The sequence below is a fragment of the Mus caroli genome, chromosome 18 (genome assembly GCF_900094665.2).
Source record: "Mus caroli chromosome 18, CAROLI_EIJ_v1.1, whole genome shotgun sequence".
In the NCBI taxonomy this organism is placed as follows: Eukaryota; Metazoa; Chordata; class Mammalia; order Rodentia; family Muridae; genus Mus; species Mus caroli.
In genome coordinates, this window is record NC_034587.1 from 50,195,504 (window position 1) to 50,219,534 (window position 24,031).

General features: G+C 43.1%; 1 protein-coding gene across 6 annotated transcripts in view; it reads left to right on the forward strand.

Annotated features, from left to right (window-relative positions):
- The window catches only part of Snx24 (sorting nexin 24), a 142,325-nt gene that overhangs the window by 29,819 nt on the left and 88,475 nt on the right, over positions 1–24,031 (forward strand). For 2 of the 6 annotated variants that reach the window (XM_029472099.1, XM_029472103.1), the window contains exon 1: positions 12,782–13,103. The exons of 2 other annotated variants lie outside the window; for them this stretch is intronic. In XM_029472099.1, the coding sequence (XP_029327959.1) occupies positions 12,861–13,103 (243 nt within the window). In that variant the 5' untranslated portion in view covers positions 12,782–12,860. Of the gene's footprint in view, positions 1–1,797; positions 1,960–12,781; positions 13,104–24,031 lie in introns of those variants that run through there. 2 more of the 6 variants (XM_029472102.1, XM_029472101.1) reach the window with 2 other exon arrangements.

The following is a 24,031-nucleotide window of genomic DNA, read 5'->3' on the forward strand; positions in this document are numbered from 1 at the left end:
CTCTCTCTCTCTCTCTCTCTCTCTCTCTCTCTCTCACACACACACACACACACACACACACACACACACACACACGAATGCCTAAATAAAAGCTGGTCATGATGGATGCACATCTCTAGAATCTTAGTAGCTGGGAAGATGAGACATGAGGATTGCCCCAGGCTAGCCTGTGCTACACAGCAAATTCAAAAAAAAAAAAAAACCATCAGCTACCCAAAGAAAGCAAACATATTTATATCTTGTGTGTGCCCATCTACACATTTGAATATATATCTATGTACATATATTTCTGAATGAAGAACCAGTGTGGAGCTTCGATGGAGATGAGGTAGGGACAAGCCACATGAACACTGCTGTTCATATGCCCTTTATCAGTTGGTTAGTGCTCTATTTTTCAAATGTGCTTTTGAAAAAAAAAAAAAGTCAGAGAGTCAGGTGGCGTCATTTAAAGAGGATATACGTACCTGCCTGCCAGCTTCCATCCAGTTCAGCCTTCTAATGGAGCCCACGGCTGATTTTTTTTGCCTATAAAAGTAGAAAATGGACCTGATAAAAATGTTTAGGCTGCAAGGTTTCCTTTTATTTATCATATCAGAAAAGAACAATGTTTCGTTGGGCTGTGGTCAAAATAGAAGGCGACCCCACTTGTTCAGAAAAGCTCAAATCCTCGAGATAAGGGGGCAGAGTAATAGAGTACAATAGAAAGAGTGGGGTGTAATTATTTGTAGCTTGTCAAGTGAAGCCCTTTCAAGCCCCCGGTGATTCGAATCTGGGAACTCTGCACAGTTCTGTAAACTAACTACAGGCAGCATCAGAGAAATCTCCCTGGCCTGCAGACAGCCCCGAAATTGCATCAGTTTGTCATGCACAGAGCATGCCAGCTTCACACAATAGCATTGGGTTGCAAATGGGCCTGGCCCCAAAGCTCTGAAACACATTCTGCCGTATCTGACTCTTGGCCTGCGATTTGTCATGTCCCCGCTGCTATCAGTGTGTGGTAATTTTAATAGATTCTGATGGTTTCCTCAGCGTTACACAGGATGCCTTTGGTTTGGATGGAGGGTGTGGCAGGGGCCCTTCTGGCCAGAGATAACAGGAATGTGTACAGGAACCTTAGAAATTCATCTGACTTCAATAAAATCTTGTTGTAGACTTAATGGTGCTAATTTCTGATTTAAAATTTGCATGACTTAATACTTATATAGCACCGTGGGATTTTTTTTCTCCCCTTTTTAGTTGACTCTAAAAATGTGTTATTGACTGACAGCAGACTAGACTTCAGACTCACAGCTGTGAGAATGGAGTCAGTGTAAGGTGATGGATAAGTTGGTCCTTTACCACTCATAAGTCAACAGACCAGGACACTCAGCAGTACTGGTGTTAGGACATTGAAAATGGGGCTGCCAGGCTCCACCCCAGATTCTGCAGAACCCAATTTGCCTTCCCTTTCTCTCCAGCTCCCTGGGGGATTCACCTGTATATGCAGGCTTGAGAAGCTATTGAGGGAGTGAAAGTCCACCCTTCCGACTGAATCTGTTTGCGTTTGGGCCACTTGATCAATTACTCGAAGCTTCAGATTCTGAAGGGAGATTATAATAGTTGTCATCACAAGGTGGTTTTGAAGACTGAACCGTGTCTGACTCTGTCTACTTGTATAGTAAGTAGCTGACAGAGCACTCTATACCATGTATATAATGGTAACTCCATAAACGTCTCTTCAGAGCGTTAGAAACTGCCTGATTGTGAAACGATTCGCCTGTGATTTTCATGGCACCAGGATTGTGAGATAAAGTTTTACCGAGCATGGCTGACTTTAGTGTCAGGTTGGCAGTATTGCCACATCACCACTTAAGTTGTTAATTTTTGCCCTACAGCATCCTTGTGATGTGTGTGACTCAGGATTACAGCTAAGCCATGGGAAGTGCTGGCTAACAGGACAGAAGTCCCTGATTGATGGAGGTTAGTACCATCTTGGGGCCAGCTAGGTTCTCTTCCAGAGCCCCAGGCTCCCTGACCTTTGCCCAGGTTATATAGAGCTCCTACCATCTTCTTTATGCCACAGCTCTGGACCAGTCTGGACCATATAAAAGTAACTAATTCGATTTCTTTTTCTCTTATTTTCTTCACAGTGAATCTCACAGTCATCTGTCTGTCTGTCTTACCTGTCTGTCGGTCCAGAGTTGATAGCTCTTATTGACCAGGTGGGGAGCATTGGTGCTTTCTTTTATGTAGCCTTCATTTATAACACCGGACCCGCCAAATTTTATTCCCCTGTGTCTTGTGCATGATAAGAAAATAAGTGCTCAAACACTGAGCATATTCTCAGCCTTTGTAAAAAAAAAAACTTTGATTCACGGGGACATGGTGGCACACGCCTTTCCTAACACTTGGGAGGCAGTGACAGGCAGATTGTTTTTCTGAACCCAGCCAGTGTGACATAGTGAGATCCTGTCACAAAAAAAAAAAATGTTTTTGATTAGTTATTATTTGTGTGTGTATGATGTGTGTTGGTGGAGGGTCATGGTATGTGCAGGCCACAGCACATATAGAGAGGCCAGAGAAATGTTTATAGAGTTGGTTCTCTCCTTTGGCGTATATTTATATGTTACAAGAATTGAACTCAGTGGTCCAGCTTAAGCTCTGTTACCTGCTGAATCATCTTCAGAGCCTCCATCTTGACCGCATCCATCCATCCTTTGGTGGGTTTGTTATTGTTCTTTAGATTATTTCATGTAATAGACATGTTTTGCGTCCATGTATGTCAGTTTACCATGTGCGTGCTGGGTGCCTTCATAGGAAGAAGGCATCAGATCCCCTGGAAGTGAGTTACAGACACGTGTAAGATACCAGAGGGTGCTGGGAACTGAGTCTGGGTTCTGTTAGAGCCACACGTGCTCTTAACCTCTGAGCCGTCTCTCTGCCCCATCCCTTGGCTTTTAAGGTCTTGCATAGTGCAGGCTGCCAGCCCCTCCACAGTGCGGGGATTACAGACAGACGCCACTTTGAGAGGCTTTTAATTGAGTCTTCAGAGTGAGAAAACATTTTTTTTTTTTAGTAAGGGTTTTGCAGGTATTTATGCTGTATTTTGTAGAAGAAAGAAAAATTTTAATAAAAGTATCTATTTATTCTGATTACTAATACATTTCTATTACCTTGAGTTTTCAGTTTATTAGATTGAATTCTTAACTCCTAAATCCAGTGTCCACCTTGTTGTCTGATAGCTGCTTATCTTTTTTTGTTTTTGAATTTTTTTTAAACTTCAGGGACAGTGTCCACAGGAAGGGGACTACCATTTTTTTTAAATATTATTTATTTTATGTATGTGAGTACATTATTGCTGTCTTCAGACACAGCTGAAGAGGGCATCAAATCCCATTACAGATGGTTGTGAGCTACCAGGTGGTTGCTGGGAATTGAACTTACAACCTCTGGAAGAGCAGTCAGTGCTCTTAACCACTGAACCATCTCCCCAGCCCTTGTTTTTGATTTTTTTTGAGACAGAATATTGTCTTGTAGTCTAGGCTAGCCAGCAACTCATGATCCACTTGCTTTAGCCTCCCAGGTATTAATATTTCAGGAGTTTGTCATGCCCAGCTAAGTTTTTGTTTTTGTTTGTTTTTAAATCTCACCCTTTTGTGTATTTGCCAGCCATTTTTGAAACTATAAATTTTATATTTAATGAATTTTTTGTTTTTTAAAGATTAATTCTTTTTTAAAAAAATAAATATATTTATCTTTTTATATGTAAGTACACTGTAGCTGTCTTCAGACAGCTCCAGAAGAGGGCATCAGATCTTATTATGGGTGGTTGTGAGCCACCATGTGGTTGCTAGGATTTGAATTCAGGACCTTCGGAAGAGCAGTCAGTGCTCTTAACTGCTGAGCCATCTCTCCAGCTCCAGATAAATTCATTTTTATTTACATGAGTACACTGTGGCTGTCTTCAGACACACCGGAAGAGGGTGTCAGATCCCTATATAGATGGTTGTGTGCCATCATGTGGTTGCTAGGAATTGAACTCAGAACCTCTGGAAGAGCTGTCAAGGCTCTTAGTCTGAGCTATCTCTATAGCCCTTCATGTAAAATGTTGATATCTGCCCTTTGTCGTTACTTACAGTTTTCATTATTTTATTCCTTCTCCTGTGCAAGGCAAGAGTAGTTACTCTCTTTCCCCCACAAGCCAGCTTCCTTTTTCCATAGTCTGGAATTACTTTCTTAAAGCAGAAAGCTACTTGTATTGAATAGTTTAGTCAGTGTTTGCACTCATTATTTTCCCTTCCCACATTGTTTCCCTCTAGGCCTAGCTGTTACTTTATTTGCCAGTCAGACATCGTTTAATTTTGAAGCTGTCTGGAGTAAATGTTGATACAGCGCCTTTAATTACTCCTCCATGTTAACTTGGCAGCTTCCATATTGTAGCTTAGCCTTATTTGTCCGTCGGAGCTAATAGTCATATTTTGTCGGCTGCTTGAGTGCATTCTGTCATCATTGTCTATTATCTGATGGAGTCCTTGTCGTCATTGTCTGTAATCTCGTTTTTCTCTCTAATAGCTTTTGAATTTCACTCTTCACCCTTCTGTTGTGCGTTTCCAACTGACTCCCTAGAGACAGTTCATTTTCAGTCAGAACTTATGTCTGTGTGGAATTCTGGGAAAGTGTTTCCTTCTGACATTGCTTTTGATATGTGTGTAGAAATCCCTCCACCTGCCCTTCGACCTCTCTCATTCTCTGCCTCTTGTAAGATTCCCCACCACATCTCTAATCTTCTCTCTGACTCTGTCTAATCTGTTATTTCCTGAACTACCCAGTCCTTGATTTCAGAGCTTATGTTGTCCTATGTGTTGAATTTATAGCTGACTCCTTTTTATTGTTACCTATGAACGCAGACCTGGACTTGCTTTGGATTTATAACATTTTATCTGAGTAGATATTATTTCTTCATTTCCTTCTTTACCACTTCTGGCAAATATGTGTTACGTTCACAGGTTGGTTTTTTATGTGTTTTCCGCCCTGTTACTTACTTATAAACTGTCCTCGTATATTTTAGAGTTCCTGCCCTCCCTCTGTCCTGTGCATTATTTTTCCTCTTGATTTGGTGGACTGTCTTCTTTTCTGTTCTGTACCATCACCTGGGCTCCAGTTAAGTCAGACACCTGTCACTTACAGCAAGAGGTCTTCTAGCACATTTGCTAAGACTGCAGGCACTGGAACCGCACACCTAAGTTCAAATCCCCACACTACCCAATATTGCAGCTATCACGGGTGCATTGTTTAACATTTCCGTGTCTCAGTTGCTCATTCGTCACGTGAGGATCATGGTGACATCTAGTGTGGGTTTTCACTTAGGTCCTTTAATAAACCATCACTCATAACGCACACGCGGATGAGTGTTCAGATTATAGTGGGAATCGAATCATATAAACCCAGGACGAGCAGCCAGGCATTTGCTCAACAGCTGCAGGCTTTTTGACTGTCAGTGATCTACTTCTGCCACACATATTCACCTTTAAGTGCACCCTTGGGTGACAATAGAATGTTCAGCTTTAAGTACTAGGTGATCATGGCCTCCCCAGCTCCTCAAAATGGATTTTTAATTATCATTACACAACATAAAAATGAGCTAGTAGCCCCTCTGCTGGCCACTGGTCTTACTGTTTCTGTGGGTCCTAGATGTGATTCAGTCAGTGTACGCATAAAAGCATTATTTAGAGACAGGGCCCGACAGTGTAGCCCAGGCTATCCTCAAACTCATTATCCCCCTAAGGCAGCTTCCCCAGTCCTGGGATTATAGGCACACACCATGCACACAGTACAGGAGGGAATGTAGTTCTGAAATAATTCCAAATATACAACACATTACAGAAATAATTCAAGTGGTTCTCATTTCAGGCTAGGCGGATCCATCCTGTTTACAACCTCCCTGCTTTGCTTGTCACTCTGTCCCTGTTGCCCGGGTTACACCTGACACTAGGCTGTGTACGTTAGCTGTGCCTTGTTATCCTGATAATCCTGGGGACCTTACTCTCCTCACATCACCACTGTAAAATATCCAGGATACTTAACGTTAGTATTCTACTTTGTAGCTCATATTCCGAATGCTTCAATTGTCCCAATAATGTCCTTTATTTCCTCCTGGTTTAGGATGTAGACAATGCGTTATATTTAGTTGTCATTTGGTTCTCTTTCTTTTTGAATTTTCTCTCTCTCTCTCTGTCTCTCTCTGTCTTGTCTTTCTCTGTCTCTGTCTCTCTCTCTCTGCTTTTCTTTGTCTCCCATGACATTGGCATTTTGGCACAAGACAGGTTGGCTTCTGGGGTTTCCTGAGCACTAAATTGAGGAGATGCATCACGGGTAAAGGGCTCCATAAGCAATGGGTTATGGCTTCTGCTCACCGCTAACTGGTGGTGCTAATTTCGACTGCTTGGTTAGGCTTTGTTGATTTTTTCATTTAAAAAAATTGATTTTGCATCAAAAAGAAGACCATGGCCGCATCTCTCATCAGCAACCCATAAACTAAGAAAGGATGGGGGTAACGTACGTCGGGCCCTGAAAGCAGATAGCTTCCAAACAAGATAACCTTAAATGTAAATAGCTTCAACTCACCAATAAAAAGACACAGACTAAGTGACTAGATTAAAAAACAAGTTATCCACCACGGTACAATTCTCACTGGCAAAACACCCACCGAGAGTCAAACTAGCATAACTGCTCTGACAGTGGACTTCAAAGGAACATTGCCGAGATAAAGAATGCCAGTATGTACTACAAAAGGGAATGGTCCATCAGGAAGACACGACAGTGGCTGAGAACACGTATAGAAGCTCAGGGCCTGAGTTTGGATTCCCATCACCCACATAAAATCCCAACTATGGTTGTGTGCACCAGTAACTCCGGGTAGAGACAGGAGGGTTTGGGGGGCCTAGCCAGTTGGTCTACCTGAAAAAACCAATAAGTTCCTGGTTCAGTAAGGAACTCCTGTCTCAGAAGAATAAGGTAGAGACTGATAAGACAGTAAGATGCTCAATGTCCTCCTCTGGCCTCCGCATGTGTGTATATAGACACATGAACACACATGTAAATGACATACCAATGACAAATGTATATGCACTGAATATTGAGACTAAGTGGTGCTCTGAGTCTCACTCCCAAATCCCACCGCCTCACCCACTGACCCAGCGAGGGAGCAGAGGGATGCGTTGTCCTCAGTAAGCTATTTTATCACTAATTGTTATGGGGTTTCTAGTTCTACCATTTCTTATACATTCATTAACTGGTACCCTTCTTTACAGAAGGACTCATCCTTTTCCTTGTTCCTACTGACTATAGACTTGTGACTTTTTAAAAAAATGACACATTATTATTATTATTATTATTATTACTATTATTATTATTATTTTTTAAAGATTTATTTATTTATTTTATGTAAGTACACTGTAGCTGTCTTCAGACACTCCAGAAGAGGGCGCCAGATATTGTTATGGATGGTTGTGAGCCACCATGTGGTTGCTGGGATTTGAACTCTGGACCTTCGGAAGAGCAGTCGGGTGCTCTTACCCACTGAGCCATCTCACCAGCCCCCTACTATTATTATTATTAATCTGCAAACATGACCCCTCTGTTTTGATGATCTAAGGGCATGACCCCACTTGTTTCTGAGTGCCATTTCTTGCTTTCTGTCTAAAATATGTCAGTTCATTTTAGACTTTCCCAGTTTCCGGCTTTTCCAAGAACAGAAATGTAAGATCTTGGTGGCTAGTGTGCTTCTAGATGCTTTCAGCAGAGGCCTAGAGAGCATGCTCATCTGTGTATCGTGCATTTTCATAAACACCCTCCTCACTTCATGCGTCACATTCAACGGACAATACCGTTCTGAATTTCATAGGACCAGAAGTGGTTTGGATTTCTGATTTTTTTTTTTTCCTTTCACAGTTTGGAACAGTTGCAGTGTGTGATAAGTTTTGTTCAGTTCTGTTTTTTTAATGGAACCCAGTGACATTTCATGTTGACTATTCACACGTGTCCTGATGGTAATTTTTTTCAGTTGGAGGTAATTTTACATGATATGTAATTTTGACTATGACCCATCACGTGAATTCAGGTGTAAAATTTTCTCCTTGGAGCATCACAGCTTTGTCTGAGCTCACCCTATCATCATTTCACAGAGTAATGTGTTCACAGTGTCCCTGGATTAACCATTTACTCTGCGTTGTCATGACATCAGTTTAATATGCAGCTAGTTCTGTTCTGTTAGTATTGTTTGTGGGGGATTTCTTTTTTCCTTTTGAATGAGATTTAAGTTTGAGGGAGCTGAGGATGTCGCTCAGATATAGGCCTATGCAAGCTTAGCATGTGCAAGCCTCTGGCTCAGTCCCAAGCATCTATATGTATATAGAACATATGATGGCCCCAAAGTCGTAACTATATATACGGTCTCACTGTGATGTAAGGAAGAGAGATTATATTCTGCCCCTGCATTGAAGTGTCCTTACATTCCAGTGGCTAGACATGTTTCAGAAGAGCAGTGGATTAATATCTTGTATATGTATGTGTGCATGCATGTGTGTGTGTGTGTGTGTGCGCGCGCGCGCGCGCGCGCGCGCACGCGCACACATGTATTTGTTTGGGGGGATTAAACCTAAGGCCCCTCATGAATGCTGTACCTTGTGGTTACATGCACTTAAGTGTTTGCTAAATTCTCAGTATCAGCTGCGGACTCTTCTAGAAGCAGGGTGAGATTAAATAAACTATTATGCAGTGCTTCTAAGGAAAAATAAATCTTTTAAGTTAAAGTAAATATTCTCCAGTAAATCATGGTAAATAAGCTTACAGAACAGTTATAGTTGCCAAGTTTCACTAAGTCATTTCGTTTTTATTTGTTTTGTTGGTTTTTTGAAACAGGGTTTCTTTGGGTAGCCCAAGCTGTTCTGGAACTTTCTCTGTAGACCAGGCTGTCCTCAAATTCAGAGACCCACTTTTCTTTGCCTCCTGAGTGCTGGAATTAAATGTGTGAGCCACCACCACCCTGGTCGGTTTAGTTTTTTAAAAATACTCTGTGTAACGGTTCACATTTGAGTTCACAGGGAAACCATGTGCACCAAGTTATCCGAGTAGGATGGCGGCCACTTTGGCCTTTAGATTTCTTTTTACTACACCTGGGCTGTTCCTACTGGCCCAGGGCCTGTCGGTAACCAGACAGTTTCCAGCTGACTCAAAGCAGATACAGCTTGTTTCTTTTTGAGTTCTTGAGCCTCCCTGTCTTGTTCTTGCTTTTGTTTATAACCCATTGCATGGTCCCTCCTTGGCCATCCTTCTGCAGTAGGGAGGCCTGTGCACGTTAATTTCCAGAGGAAGCTTCAAATAAATGCCCCCCTCTATCTGTAGGGCAGTCCTCCAGCTAATGTGCGGCAAGAGTGGCTCACAGTTCCTTTTGTTAGGACTAAACTTCCTCCCAATTATGGGGGATTTCAGTAATACACAGTTTTTTAAAAACATTTTTGTTTTTGTGTATACCTGTTTTCCCTGCATGTATATCTGTGTATGATGTTCATGTGTGGAAGCCAGAAGAGGATACTGGATCCCCCGGAACTGAAGTTACAAATGGTTGTGAACTACCATGTAGGTGCTGGGAACTGAACCTCAGTCCTCTGGAGGATCACCACTGCCCACCACCACTGAGTCTCTCCAACCTCAGCATTACGTAATTCTGTTACTATTAGTTATGCAAAGTGGCAGGCCTTTCTCTAATCGTTTTTTACCCTGAGTGGCTTCCTTACACGTTTCTTCTCGTCCTGTCTCCGCGCTTCTTCACTGTTGATGCTTCATGCTGCCATGAGTAACCTTAGCATATGTTGTCTTCACATATGTTCTATTGCAAAGTATTGTAAAGCCCATTTATATGACATTTTCAGCTTCTAGAATCAATTTATGGATAATATGTGGTTATTTGGTTGTGATGTCAAAATTATAATGCCTGCGTGCATGCATGTATGTGTGCCTGTGTGTGGGTGTGTTTGTTGTGCCTGTGTGTGCATGCATGTCTCTGTGTGTGTGTCTGTGTGTGTGCATGTGTATGTGTTGCTAGAGATGGAGCCCAGGGTCTTATACTGGGTGTATGCTCTACCCCTAAATCACACCCCAGCCTAGGTATTTTTGACAGCGTTAAAGCAAAGAGGATTTCTTCTTTTTTCTTTTCTTTTTTTTTTTTTTCCGAGACAGGGTTTCTCTGTATAGTCCTGGCTGTCCTGGAACTCACTCTGTAGACCAGGCTGGCCTCAAACTCAGAAATCCGCCTGCCTCTGCCTCCCAAGTGCTAGGATTAAAGATGTGCGCCACCACTGCCCACTGTACTGGCTGGTTTTGTGTCAACTTGACAGAAGCTATAGAGTCATCAGAGAGAATGGAGCCTCAGTTGAGGAAATGCCTCCACAAGATCCGGCTATAAGGCATTTTCTCAATTAATGATTAGTGGGGGAGGGCCCAGCCCAGTGTGGATGGTACCCTTCCTGGGTTGTATAAGAAAACAGGCTGAGTAAGCCAAGGGGGAACAAGCCAGTAAGCAGCACGCCTGCACAGCCTCTGCCTCAGCTCCTGACTCCTGGTGCTAGCCCTGCTTGAGTTCCTATCTTGCCTTCCTCTGATGATAGACTGTGATCTGAAAGTATAAGCCAAATAAATCCCTCCCTCTTCAGCTTGCTTTTGGGTTGTGGTGCCTCATCTCAGCAATAGAAACCCTATCTAAGACATCCAGCTTTGTAATTTGTCATCTTATGAGAATGAAGTTGCAGAGACCACTGGCACACCTGTCTAACTTTCCCTTTCCACACTCATACCAGACATTGCTAACTGATCACAACACTGTTTCTGTTGATTCAGCCTTAGAAACCTTAGCAGTATAATACAGCCACCCTCATCAGTCATATTTGGCATTTAAGTTGCACATCCTCTTCTTAAGGTAATTTTGCTAGCCAAGTACCTTCACAGACAGAGTTTACCATGCCCAGTCATGGCAGTCTGCTGGTCTGGCTTGACTGAAGCAGTTAGTAACTGCTGGCTTAGTCTCTCAGGTCCTTTCTGGAGTTTCCAATCTTACCGTGTCCCAGGCTGTTCTATTTTAAACACATAACTTACTGAATGGGTTCTCTACCTACTTCCATGGGTTTTTTTTTTTGTTGTTGTTTTGTTTTTTGTTGTCCAGCTGCCTGGTCTTGAGTTTATTCATTCTCTGTGGTGGAATTCTGTAACAGCATGTGTACAGGCAGAAAAGAAATCCTTAAGTCTTGCCTTGTTTCTATGATAGCCTGCAGCTTGTTGAAAATAAGCCACAGCTTGTTTATGAAGCAACTGACTCCTCCCTACCACTGTTTTCTTGGTTTATGGGACTTTTAACAATTATCACATTATGTGACTGCCCTCAGCCAAACATAATGGCCCCAGTGATGTCTGAGGTTTAACTCTAACCACTAGCCGGACATGGTTATGGATTTTGGAAATTATGAATGGAGCAGCAGAGTGAAAGCTTCAACCCCCGCCAGTTTTAAATCGAAAGGCAGGCACCAGGCTCTAGTCCCCTCACTTTCCAGCATAGCACGCTCAAGTCAAATGCCATTTAACAGGAGACAGAGACACGTCTGTGAAACTTCTGCCTGTGCATGGATCTTCAGAGCCCTATTGTCTCGTCGCTGCACCAGTAGGTGTCACTGTGTGCATTAAATGAAAATCAAAGATGTCATTAAAGGAATTTTCAAATTAAACCTCATTACAAGTTCTTCACACAGCTCCCCACAGTAAGCAAGGATACCTAAGCTCATTTCCTCCTTTGTTTAATATCTGAAGACGTTACCTTCTTCACCTACTTTAAGAAAATGCACCTTGTTCTTTCTTCCCCCTTTAAGTGAGCTCTCGTGCATATGAAGACTGTAAGGTTGGGTGCCTTGGCTAGAATCCGAACACAGCAGGCAGACCAATCGATGTGTTAACCTGAGGGAGTGGATCATTTTTCACGTGTGTCTGTCTCTCTCCTAGTGAAGAATTCATTGTTAGAAACTTTTCTCTGGAGAAGGTTAGGCTTCATTAAACTTTTTTTTTTTTTAATGAGCCAATATTTATTTATTTCTTGCACTTGAAGTATTCCTCGAAGACATCCTTGGCCTGAGATTCTTTGCCATAGTCCTTAACTACTACGCAACTGCAACCAACCACCTTCCGTGGTTTCCCCCCTCGATCGATTTTACAGAGGCCTACCCATTCTCCTAGTTTCTTGTTGTCATCAACCTTTATCAGGTTGATTTGGTGCTCAGCACAAAGTGCCTCCACCAGCTTGACATTTCATTAAACTTTTATGTTTATTTCTTTATATATATGTATGTGTTCATTTCTGTTGTTGTGGGTGGGGCACAGAGGTACTGTGGTGCATGCGTGGAGGTCAGAGACCAGCTTGCAGGAGTTGGTTCTCTCCTTCCATCGCCGGTATCCTAGGGATCGAGCCCAGCATGGGGTCAGGCTTTGCAGCAAGCGCCTCATTCCCTGCACTGTCTCACTGACCAGGGGTAGGTTTCTTTATTACAGATAGTGTGTGTGTGTGTGTGTGTGTGTGTGTGTGTGTGTGTNTGTGTGTGTATGTGTGTATATGTGTGTGTATGTGTATGAATGTGTGTCTATGTATGTGTGTGTACAAGATAATAAAGCATCAAATGTATAGAGAATGTATCTGAAAATTTTTACAAGAATTTTTAGGAGTTCCACATGCTCATCAAACTACACTCTTCTTTTAGTTTTTCTGAGAGAAAACGCTGTTACCTAATCATGTTTCATAACCTTGGCTATGTTTTCCACCCTGCTGGGACTGCACTAAACAAGCATTCATGTCGTCTTTTTATTTTTTACCCCCTTTGCCCCTTCAGGAAAATACTGAGTACCGGACGTTGGGTGTCCTGTTACTGGGGTATGGGGGTAGTGTGCTCGCTTGCAAGGTTTCACTGCTAGAATGTGTTCCTCGGTGCAGCATGCAGAATGGGTTGCATAACTGTCCTGGAAAGCTGTGCCTGTGTGGGGACGGGGCAGGCAGAGCTGGAGCAGTGATGCAGTACCTGAAATACTTCGATAAGGTCAGTTCCTAAGGGAGTTACTGTTGTGTTCATAAAGAAGGACGTAAAGCCGTGTGGACGGAGTGTGCCTGTGTGAGGCATTGAGGTGTGGGCTCTAAGGTCTCCAGAGTCACTGCTAAATCCCCAGGGACCCTGTTGTCCCTGACTTATATGGTAAAGATGGAGATGAAGTCCATTTCATGGTAAGGGCAAAGTGGCTGTAAGATACACACGAAGACCACCCAGGGACAGCAGTGCTCATGCAGAATTCTTTTCCACTTACAACTTTTTAGATCAGTAATACTTATTAAAAAAAAAACAACCCTAAATCAAGCCCCTTTGGCAGTGTAAGACCACCCAGAATGCCCCATGCCCTAATCATGAGGTCAGGGCCCAAGTGTCTTTGCCACGGGTGTCTGGAGGGAAGATTGAACCCGTGTATGATAGGTCCTGACAGCAGATGTTTGATGGTCTGGGCTCAGATTTTCTGTTTTTGAGTTTTCTAGACTGGAAAAGGACATGAGCGATGTCAAGGGTATATAAGGGGTTTGAGCTGAATCTATAATGTCTTATTAGTTTGTTTGTTTTAAAAGAATTATTACTGTGTATGTATGTGGGGGGGCGGATAGGGGGAGTATGGAGGTCAGACACCTTTATGGAAGTTTCTCTCCTGTCCTTATGTAGGTTCTGGGGACTGGACCCAGATGGCCAGGGCTTGTACCAGCACAGCAAGCGCCTTTACCTTCGGAGCTGGTTTTGCCAGCCCAACATTTTACTTATTAAAGAAATGAGATCAAAGATAAGTGTGAGCGTGTGTCGACCCCTGTTGAATCCGGATCGTGTGGAGATGTGTTTGTGTATTGTCTGTTCAGACACTGTCTGGAGGCTGGAAGGACGGGCACTTTGGAAGTGTTCCTGGGTGTTTGGTTACTAAGCAGGCAGACCGAATGTGGTTTCTGGGGCAGGTTGGTAAGCCAGACTCTTGGAATTCGATTAAAAACCCTTTAAAGTATGATCATAGTTTGGGGTCAAGGAGCTACAGGTTTACAGCGTATGTCTCCTTGGATCATTTGTGGTCAACTGTCTCCCCCTTCCCTTCCCTCTCTTTCCCTTCTCCTTCCTCGATCCCTCTGTCCCTCCTCTCCCCTCTCCCTCCTCTCCCCTCTCCCTCGTCTGTACTGAGACTTGAACCCAGGGCCTTGAGCATGCCAGGTAAGTACTGTTCCGCTGAGCTATGAGCTACCTGACCAGCATGTCTTCCTCCCTGTTTTGTGTTGAGCAGCACAGGACTTGAAGCTTACATATACTAGGCAAATTCTCTACCTCAGAGCCAACATCCTCGGCCTTTTTATTTTATTCTGTCTTATCCCAGTCAGGCCTTGAACTTGTGATCCTATTGCCTGGGCTTGTTGGTAGTGGGGATTATAGGCATGCGCCATTAGGCCAAGCATGTTTTGAAAGCTTTTCATCCTTCATGTTGAGAGTCTTGGGCTTTGCCTTCTCCTGCTGTAGTCTATACCCTTCCCTGCTGCCAGCCTCTGGCCTGTCCCCTCTGTCCTTACTCCTGTGGTCTTTCCCATGGGTGTGTGGAGGGAAGATTGAACTATTGTGTGATAGGTTCTGACAGTAGATGTTTGAGGGTTGTGGTGGCAACAGCAACAATACTCTGACCAAACTTACTTCTTCAGCTCTCATGGAATCAGAAGAAATCAACATGTAGTCAGTCTATCAGGAATGCTCCAGTTGAATGGTATGGAGCTCATTAAACACACTGGAGCCTGGGCCCTCTGCTTGCTGCACCTTGTGATTGAAGTGTCCAGGGAGCTCTTGTTCTCTGGCTATACTGTATGCTTTTATGGGGGTGGTTCTCAAAGCAATGTGGGAAAGTCTCCACTCCTAAGTAGAAAAACCAAGAGCTTAGTAGAAACAGTTTTGAAATATTGATACCTCCCTCCCCATTCTTCCAGGTTTTTTTACTTTTTATTTTATTTTATTTATTTATTTATTTACTTTGGTTTTTCAAGACAGGGTTTCTCTGTGTAGTCCTGGCTGTCCTGGAACTCACTCTGTAGACCAGGCTGGCCTCAAACTCAGAAGTCCGCCTGCCTCTGCCTCCTGAGTGCTGGGATTAAAGGCGTGCGCCACCAATGCCCTGCTCAATTCTTCCAGTTTTATTGAGGCATAAATGACAATTGAAAATTATATATTTAAAGAGTTAAAGATAACATTTCATATATATAATGAACAACCAAGTTAATTAGTATATCTATCATCTGTCATAGTTATTCCTGTGTGTGTGTGTGTATATACGCGTATGCATGTATGTGTATGTGTATATAGGCAATTTTTAAAATGTGAACTGTAAAAAAATCCTTTAAAAATTAGGAACAGGAGAAATGCAGGGCAGGTCTGTGCCCAGGAAACGGTGCTCATAGTTCAGCGCTGTATGGCCATGTGGAGATGGATGTGGTGCGCCATCTGAAGTGTGGTGGAGAAGGGTAAGGGCTTCTTGAAGACCCGTAAACCTGGCTTTTGTTCCTCTACTAATACATGTGGTGCTCACTTTGGAGCCAGGGACATAATTTGTGTATTTTGAAGAATGATAAAATATTGCTAGTATTTACAGCGAAGAACTGTAACGTTGTACCTAAGTTTTGGACCTCTTGAAATGCGGCCTGTTTTCATTTCACGAGAATTTATTGTGTTTCTACCTCATGCTCTGAAGTAAATGGGGCAGTATGGGGAGGTTTCTAGGATGCAGGGTCTCTCCTGTGGAAACATAAAGACTGTGGTAAACCAGCAAAGGAACCTAGGCAGACTGTGAGGAGATAATAAAGACTGAAGTAATCTGAGGACTGGGAGCCTTGCTTTGAAGCTGCCATGCAGGAGAAAGGTAGCTAGCTCATCTAGCCTTTGTCCTCAGCCTCAGCGCCCACGGCTGCCTTCGGTTTTTGGCCTCACTCAGCTTCCTGTGGCTGCTCCGCTCTCAGCTTAACTTCTGACTCCTACCATCATCTCTTCAGTAATTTGTCTTCCAGATTCAGAAAAAAAATTGGATTTATTTATTTTTTTCTGTATCAATGCTTTGTCTGCCTGTCTATATGTATGTATATATGTGCACCGTGCGTGCATGCCTGCTGATATCAGAAGAGATGCCAGATTCCTAGAACTGGAATTACATAGGATGTAAACTATCCAGATGGGTGCTAGGAATGAAACCTGGATCCTTTGCAGGAGCTGCAAGTATTCTTGTTTTTTGGTTTTCTTTTTTTCTTTGTTTGTTTGTTTTTGTTTTTGTTGTTGTTGTTGTTTTTTGAGACAGNGTTTCTCTGTATAGCCCTGGCTGTCCTGGAACTCACTTTGTAGACCAGGTTGGCCTCGAACTCAGAAATCCGCCTGCCTCTGCCTCCTGAGTGCTGGGATTAAAGGCGTGCACCACCACGCCCGGCCCGGTCCGCAAGTATTCTTGATTGGCTGAGGCAATCTTGTCTTCCAGATTTTTTTTTTTTTTTTTAACAAGATCTCACCATGAAGCCCTGACTGACCTGAGCTTGCTAAGTAGACTAGGCTAACCTCAGACTCACAGAGATCTGCCTGCCTGCCTCCCCGTCCCCAGGTGCTGGGACTAGACTTAGCCCAGGATGTCTTGTTGTTTATATGAGATAAGGGTTCACTCTGTGGACTGGTTGGCCTGGACCACCCTGTATAATTCAGGGTAGCCTCAAACTCACAGTGTTTCTACTGCCTCTGACTCCTCAGTACTAGAATTACAGTCTTGAGCTGTCACGCTCTGGTGTTTTGTTTGTTTTATTTTAAAGAAATAGCAGGGTTCAAACAAAGGTCCAGGCAAGTCCTCCCCCAATTAAGCCATGTCTTTTGGGCCCTCCACTGTGTCTGTCACCTGTGTCATCCATGTGTGTTTTTGTTCGTCTGACCTTGGCTTCTGGTGGGAAGTACAGAGCCACAGATGTCTGCAGCAGTTCGTGTGGAAGCCCAGTCTGGCTCCTTCCTGAGTCTGTCTCTGTACATGCAAAGCTGGTCTTGTCCCTCCTCCTCCGGTTGCACTGTTCCCTCCTGCTTCCAGTCTTCTTTTGACCCCTGCACCTTATCATGAGCAAAGTGCTCACCACCGCCTACCCAGTTTTCCAAAATGAAATGGTTCCTCCCTAGTACCCTTCCGTCCTCTTTTACCCTCCCCTTCCTCTATCTGGCTGTTTGTCTGTTGTCTATAAATGGCTATGCCCTTGGCCCCTGGTGCCAGCTTGCTGTGAGTGCTTCCATTCCTGGGTTCTGCCTTGCATACCTCCCGGGCTTTGCTTGCCACGTCTCTCTACACCACTCTTGAACTTGTCTTTCTACCTTGGCTGTCTCTCTCTGAGTGTGGTCTGGGTGTCAGACTTACAGTTACAATTTTGTCAAACCCCGTCCCAGACCTGTCCTTCCTTCTTCCCAAACCTTCTCTTAGCTTGCTCTTCAAGTTTCAACCTATGTCATCAGTCCCTGCTGTCCGGGTGTCTCGTAACAGTCCTGGGTCTGCCTGCCTAGGTATTGTTTCTTAGGCCTGAGGAGTGGCTTCTGTGTTCTCCTGTAAACAAAGAGCCCAGTGCCAGCGTGGTACCTTGACGCCGTAGACCTTCCGAGCAGCCTAGGATGGAGCTGATTGCGGTTTATCTGCTTTCACGTTTCGCTTTGCCAGTGTTTGTGATGTGGCACATACCAGCAGTGCTCTGTCCGTTTGCTCGTCTGTCATCTGGCCACACCCCCTGCTTTCTGCATCCAGGCACTTCCTGTGTGCTGGGACCCTCACCATACCCAGCTCTTCCCAGATGGTAAAGGGCCGCGTTGGATCACTTTTAAAGTTGGGGCGTATTTGACTGTGTGTTTAATGTTGAGTTTTGTTTCTTAATTACCCATACATTTTGGGTTAGTATCGAGTGTCTGTGTAATTTAAAGCAGAATGATTATTCAAATCTGTTGGAAAAGGATCTGTTTCACAATTTTCCATATGTCTAATAAGCTGCTCTGTTGAATGTATAATGTCCTTCAGCGTGGATTACTGTTTCCATCTAATAGACTCTATTAATTATACAGATATGTTCCATGTTACTTTCATAAATATGCTTTTCAGTAACCACATAACAAGGTACACATACAATGCGTATTAAAAATGAAAACCTTTCATTTCTGAATGTTCTTGTTAGCAGATATTAGTTATACATAATAATAGATTTTATTTGTGCCTTTTCCATCCATGTACATAATATATTTTGGTCATATTCATTTCATGCCTTCTTTTGTTTAAGACCCAATGAGTTTCATTAGCATCGCTTCCAGGAATATAGTGAAGATTTGTTTATAGGGACCTTACCAGCACACACACACACACACACACACACACACACAAGTAGAAGAGGGTAGGTAGGTAGAGGCAGGGGATTAGTGGAAGTGGGAAGATGACTGTGATTGAAATATATTATGTATAAAATGTCATAATAAAGTTCAGTGGTATGTATAATTAATATATGCTCATAAAATATTTAAAATGAAAGATAATGTCTTTCCCTCCCCCATCAACCCTGAGTCCTGGAAGCCCCTCCCCCTGTGGCAGGATATTGACAAGCCCAATCTTGTACAAATAATTGTGCAGGTGATCCCCGCTGGTATGAATTCAAGCGTGCAGCAGCCGCATGGTGCCTAGAAATCCGTGTTCCACGCCACAGCCCCAACCCTTTCTCTGACTCTTACAGTCTTTCCACCTCTTCTACCAAGATCCTCCCTGAGCCTTGGAGGGGTCAGTATGGGTGTCCCCCAATAGTGAAGCATCCCACTGCCTCCTGTCATCAGCACTTTGACCAACTCTAAGTCTTTTCAGTTACTTCTGAGTTTTGTAAAAATAAACTTCTGACCAGAGCAGAAAGGGGCATCTGATCTAATACTCACATATGTAGGTATTTAGAGGCAATTTGACAGATACATCATGGCCGTTCAGCAAAACAACAGCAGTAACTTAAGGGACCTCCAAAGCTACTATGACTTCCCCAGATAGCAGCTTTTTACTAGGTTTGTAAGACCAGGCATGGGTTCCTTCCTGTGAGCAGGCCTCAGATCCAATCAGAAAGCAGTTGGTTACTCCTATAACAGACTTGCCTCTGTGGCACCAAGTTGTCAGTATTCTTGTACACAGGGTCTATAGCTGAAAACTATTTTTTTTTTAACATTTGTGGCTATCATAGCTAATGGATTCTAGAGTTAATGACCAGTAGAGACAGGATACCGAATGTTTATCTTCATGGCTCTTGTAAATTCCTGAATTATATACATGGTTGTAGATAGGATCTCACTTAAGTAACCCTGGGTGGGCCTGGAATTCACCAGGTAAGCCTGATTGGGCTTCAAACAGATGAGAACACACACACACACAAACACACACACACACACCCCACCACCACCACCACCACCCCTCCCCCAGAGAGAGAAAGACAGAGATAGAGACAGACAGAGACAGAGACAGAGACAGAGACAGAGACAGAGACAGAGAGAGAGAGAGATCTTGAGTACATAAAATAAACTCTAATTTTTAAAATGAAATTGGGTTATTTGTACTTATGAGATGTTTTCACTCCTGTATCTCTTTTGGAGCATCGTATCACCTATACTGGTTCATATTGCAGCATGGCTTCGTTCATATTGCAGCATGGCTTCTCACGTTCATCTAGCAACTTTGTATCCATTGACCAGTCAGTTCTAGCCTTCTCTCCCCACTACTTTCTCTGGGCCCCAGTAAGTAACCATAGCCTGCTCTCAAATTCTCTAGCATTAAAACATTAAACAATTAGTTATCTAGAGATAAGGCTCCTTTAGTCAAGGACTGTGTAGCTGAGAAGGGCTTTGTTCTTCAGGTCGCGCGATGGTGGGGCAGGCCCCTATGTATGAGCGCTGAGCACAGGGTTCTTTGCATGCTGGGCCAGCATTTTACCAGCTGAGCCACACCTCCGGCCTGGGAGTAAGAGCTTTAGATGCTATATGAGTCAGATCACGTGGTGCTGCTATTATCTTCCTGTCTTATTTCTCCTCACATAATGGCCTTCAGTTCTGTTTATGTTGTCACAGATGGCAGGAGGAGGTTTTATGGTGGAGTGGTATTCCCCATAAAGTGTGTATGAACCACACTTTATCTGTTCATCAATTGGTAGACACTCAGGCTGATTTTATAATACAGTTTTAAACACTCCAAGCAGGGAGGGCTTGAAAACGATGGGTTGTTGAAGTAAAGCAGCCACCAAATGGAACACCCAGAACATACGTCATTCACCGTCTAAGTGCCTTCTCTGCCAATATATAGCTTCAGACTCCTAGGATTTAAAAACTGTCTGTACTTACAGTTTTCTCTTAAAAGCATTTTATTAGTAATTTATGTAGTTATTGGATGATTTAACTTAATATGTTTAGTCCCTTGTCATTATACTCCTTAAAATTAATTCTGAGGACTAGGTATGGTGGTGTACACCTTGGATCCAAGCGCTCAGTAAGCAGATAGCAGAGGATCTCTTGTGATTTCTAGGTGAGCCAGGTAAAACTCTGTCTTAAAAAAAAAAAAGAAAGAAAGAAAAACACCAAACCAAAAACAAAAAAAACAATATATATATAATAAATATATAATATAAAATATTATATATACATATATACACACACACATATATATATACATATATATGTATGTATGTATGTATGTATGTATGTATATACATACACACACAAATATCAGGTTGCCAAAAAAACCCATATATATAATAAATATATAATATAAAATATAATAAATATACACACACCTATCAGTTTGCTAAAAAAAATCCTACTAAAACAAAACAAAGAACCATATATATAATATATATGTGTGTGTATATATATTTATATATATATTTATGTATAAAATAAATATAGAATATGTTAGAGACGTATACACATACCAGGTTACATTTTGGTTTTGTTATACACACACACACACACACACACACCCTGGGACTAGAGAGATAGTTCAAAGGTTAACAGCGCTTGCTGTGATTGGAAGAGGCTCTGGGTCTGGGTCCCAGTGCCACCTAATAGCTCACAACCCCTGCAGCTCCAGTCCTAGGGGATCTGATAGAATTTTCTGGCTCCCATGGGCACCAAATACATACATAGTACACATACATGCATACAGGCAAACACTGATAGGCATCAAAAACATAAATAAATCTTTTAAATTAGCTTTGACCAATAGAGTAAATCAACCCAGAGAGCAAAATGATTTTCATTGGTGATAAATTTAAAATTAATTTTCTTTTTGACTTTCAGTAAAATTCCATGAAACTTAAAAAAAAAAAAAAAGCCACATGATCATGCTCCTGTGTGGCAGGAAAACAGCCAGGCAATCAAGGCATGTTCAGAGGTGCCTCTGTTCATGAATGGGCACATAGCCGTCCAGGGGGCGGGGGGTGGGGCTGATGGTGGGTGTTTAAGTAAGTCTATAAGAGTCATTCCTAAGGCCTCAGAGTTCTCAGTGAATGTCCCCCTAAAACATGGGCCACAGGTAGACATCTGGGACTGGGAGTGGTTTTTTTTTTGTTTTGTTTTGTTTTAAGATGTTCTTTTCTTGGTGACTATATTTATGTGTTTGTTTGTTTGTATGATAGGTGGAGGGAGACAGGGCCTGGGTTGCGATAAGAGACACGTGAGAGAGTTAACCTTGACATTTGGGTTCATTGTGCCATGCACAGTGAGGCCCCTGTACCTGGTAGAAGGCTGTGTGACTCTGGGTCTTTACTGTATTGATCAGGGTCACCTGGCCCTGCCACTCACTCAGGCGCTAGGAAATACAGATACTGCTGTTAACTATACCACAAAGCTGTCATGAAGAGTATCAGGACTTGACCCTGTGACTGGAGCTTTGCCTGAGTTATTAGTATAGGATTAAGGGTCTCCTCATATGTGTGCTCTGCTACCACGCCTGTCTGTAAGGTCACTCTATGGCCATTCTTTACGTATGTAGAGATATTACTTAAAAACTCAAAGGTATGTTACTTTCACCCAACAAATCTTTGCCATCCCCATTGAAGGAACTCCGGTCTCTCAGGTAAATTATGATCAAATGAATCCTGCCTGACTCAATCATTCAACCGCAGTTCAGTATCTACTATCTTGTGAGTTTGTTTGTTTTCGAGACAGGGTTTCTCTGTATAAGCTTTGGCTTTGTCCTGGAACTCACTCTGTAGACCAGGCTGGCCTCAAACTCAGAAATCCACCTACCTCTGCCTCCCAAGTGCTGGGATTAGGCATGGGAGATAAAATTAGAGTAACAACCAAGGGTTGAGCAAAAATGTGTATATCAGAACATACATGTATACATCTGTTAACCCGAGGCTGGGCTCAGTTCCCAGTACTCACATCAGCCAGCTCACAACTGCCTGTAACTCCAGTTCCAGAGGATCCGATGCCCCATGGCCTCTGTGGGCATTTGTACACTTGTGATACCTATAGATTCATATATGCACATGTGCGTGCGCGTACACACACACACACACATGCACACACTTGAAAAATAAAACATAGACTCTTGCAGTAAACACCAAGAGCTCTTTAGAGAGTGGAGCCAGTGCGTGTGAAGTGTTCCTCTGCAGTCTTAGAGTGATCTTATAACTCACCCCAAATGCCATGAGGCCTTGATCGTTGTGAGAGATAAGGGCAGTGAAGCGGAATGGTCTGAGGACAGCCATGGTGCCGCTCACTCTCATCCTGTCTCCCTTCATGTGTTCCAGCCTGGGTTCTGCCAGGCCACCCTCTTGCCGCCTACTTCACAAGGAATGTTTGTAACACTTGTTACTCAGTGCAAGTGCAGAGAGTCTGACTCCAGTCAACTGTTGTTTCTTGCTAGAAGACCAAGAGCACAAAGCCCAAGTTTTTGGAAGCACCGAATTGCAAAGGTGCTAACACATACATTCCGGTCTGGGTAATTGAAAGGGAAGATTTCATTCTAGTTATCTCACAATACAGAGACTGAAGCAAATCCCATGAAATGGTTGGATATGTGAAAATTAATATGTTTGAAGTAAGCACACTAAATACTTTACTGCATCTTTTGTTGTTTTTGTTATCCGTGCTGGTGCCATAAGCAAAAAGGACAGAGGTCACATCAAGTATCCCTTACTCAGACCTACTAAAATGTCCCCCACGATCCTGCCCATGCTGGCAGGGCCTTTCGAAGGGGAGACTGTGTCATTCAGCCCCACTTCTTGCTTGATGCTTTTTGCCTGGTCCCGAGAATGAATGTACCGGAGGTAACTTAACTTTTTCTTTTTGGGGATATGGGGTCGGCCCTGTGGCTAAGGACTGGGTCTATACAGCTAAGGGGTGGATCTATACAACCAAGGGGTGGGTCTGTACAGCTGAGGGGGTGGGTCCATATAGCTGAGGGGTGGGTCTGTACAGCCAAGGAGTGGGTCTATATAGCCAAGGGGTGAGTCTCTACAGCTGAGGGGTGGGTCTGTACATAGTTCAGGAAGTGCTTGAACAAGTTGTTATACATAAGGGTGATCTTTGATTGAAGCAAAGGAACAAAATGTGATCTTTACTAGCAAGGAGGCTTCTGGAGTGAGTCCAGATTTCTTCTGCCTGTGCCCTGTTTTGTTCTGGTTTTTGTAAAATGAGGTCTATATAAGCCCAGCACCTCACACTCTAATGTCATCTTTTTCTTGGATCAGCTCCCTGTGGTTTGGTTCACATACTGCTGATTTATTCTTTTTTTTTTTAATTAGGTATTTTCCTCATTTACATTTCCAATGCTATCCAAAAAGTCCCCAATACACTCCTCCCCCCCAACTCCCCTACCCACCCACTCCCACTTTTTGGCCCTGGTGTTTCCCTGTGCTGGGGCATATAAAGTTTGCAAGTCCTAGCCGGGCGTGGTGGCGCAC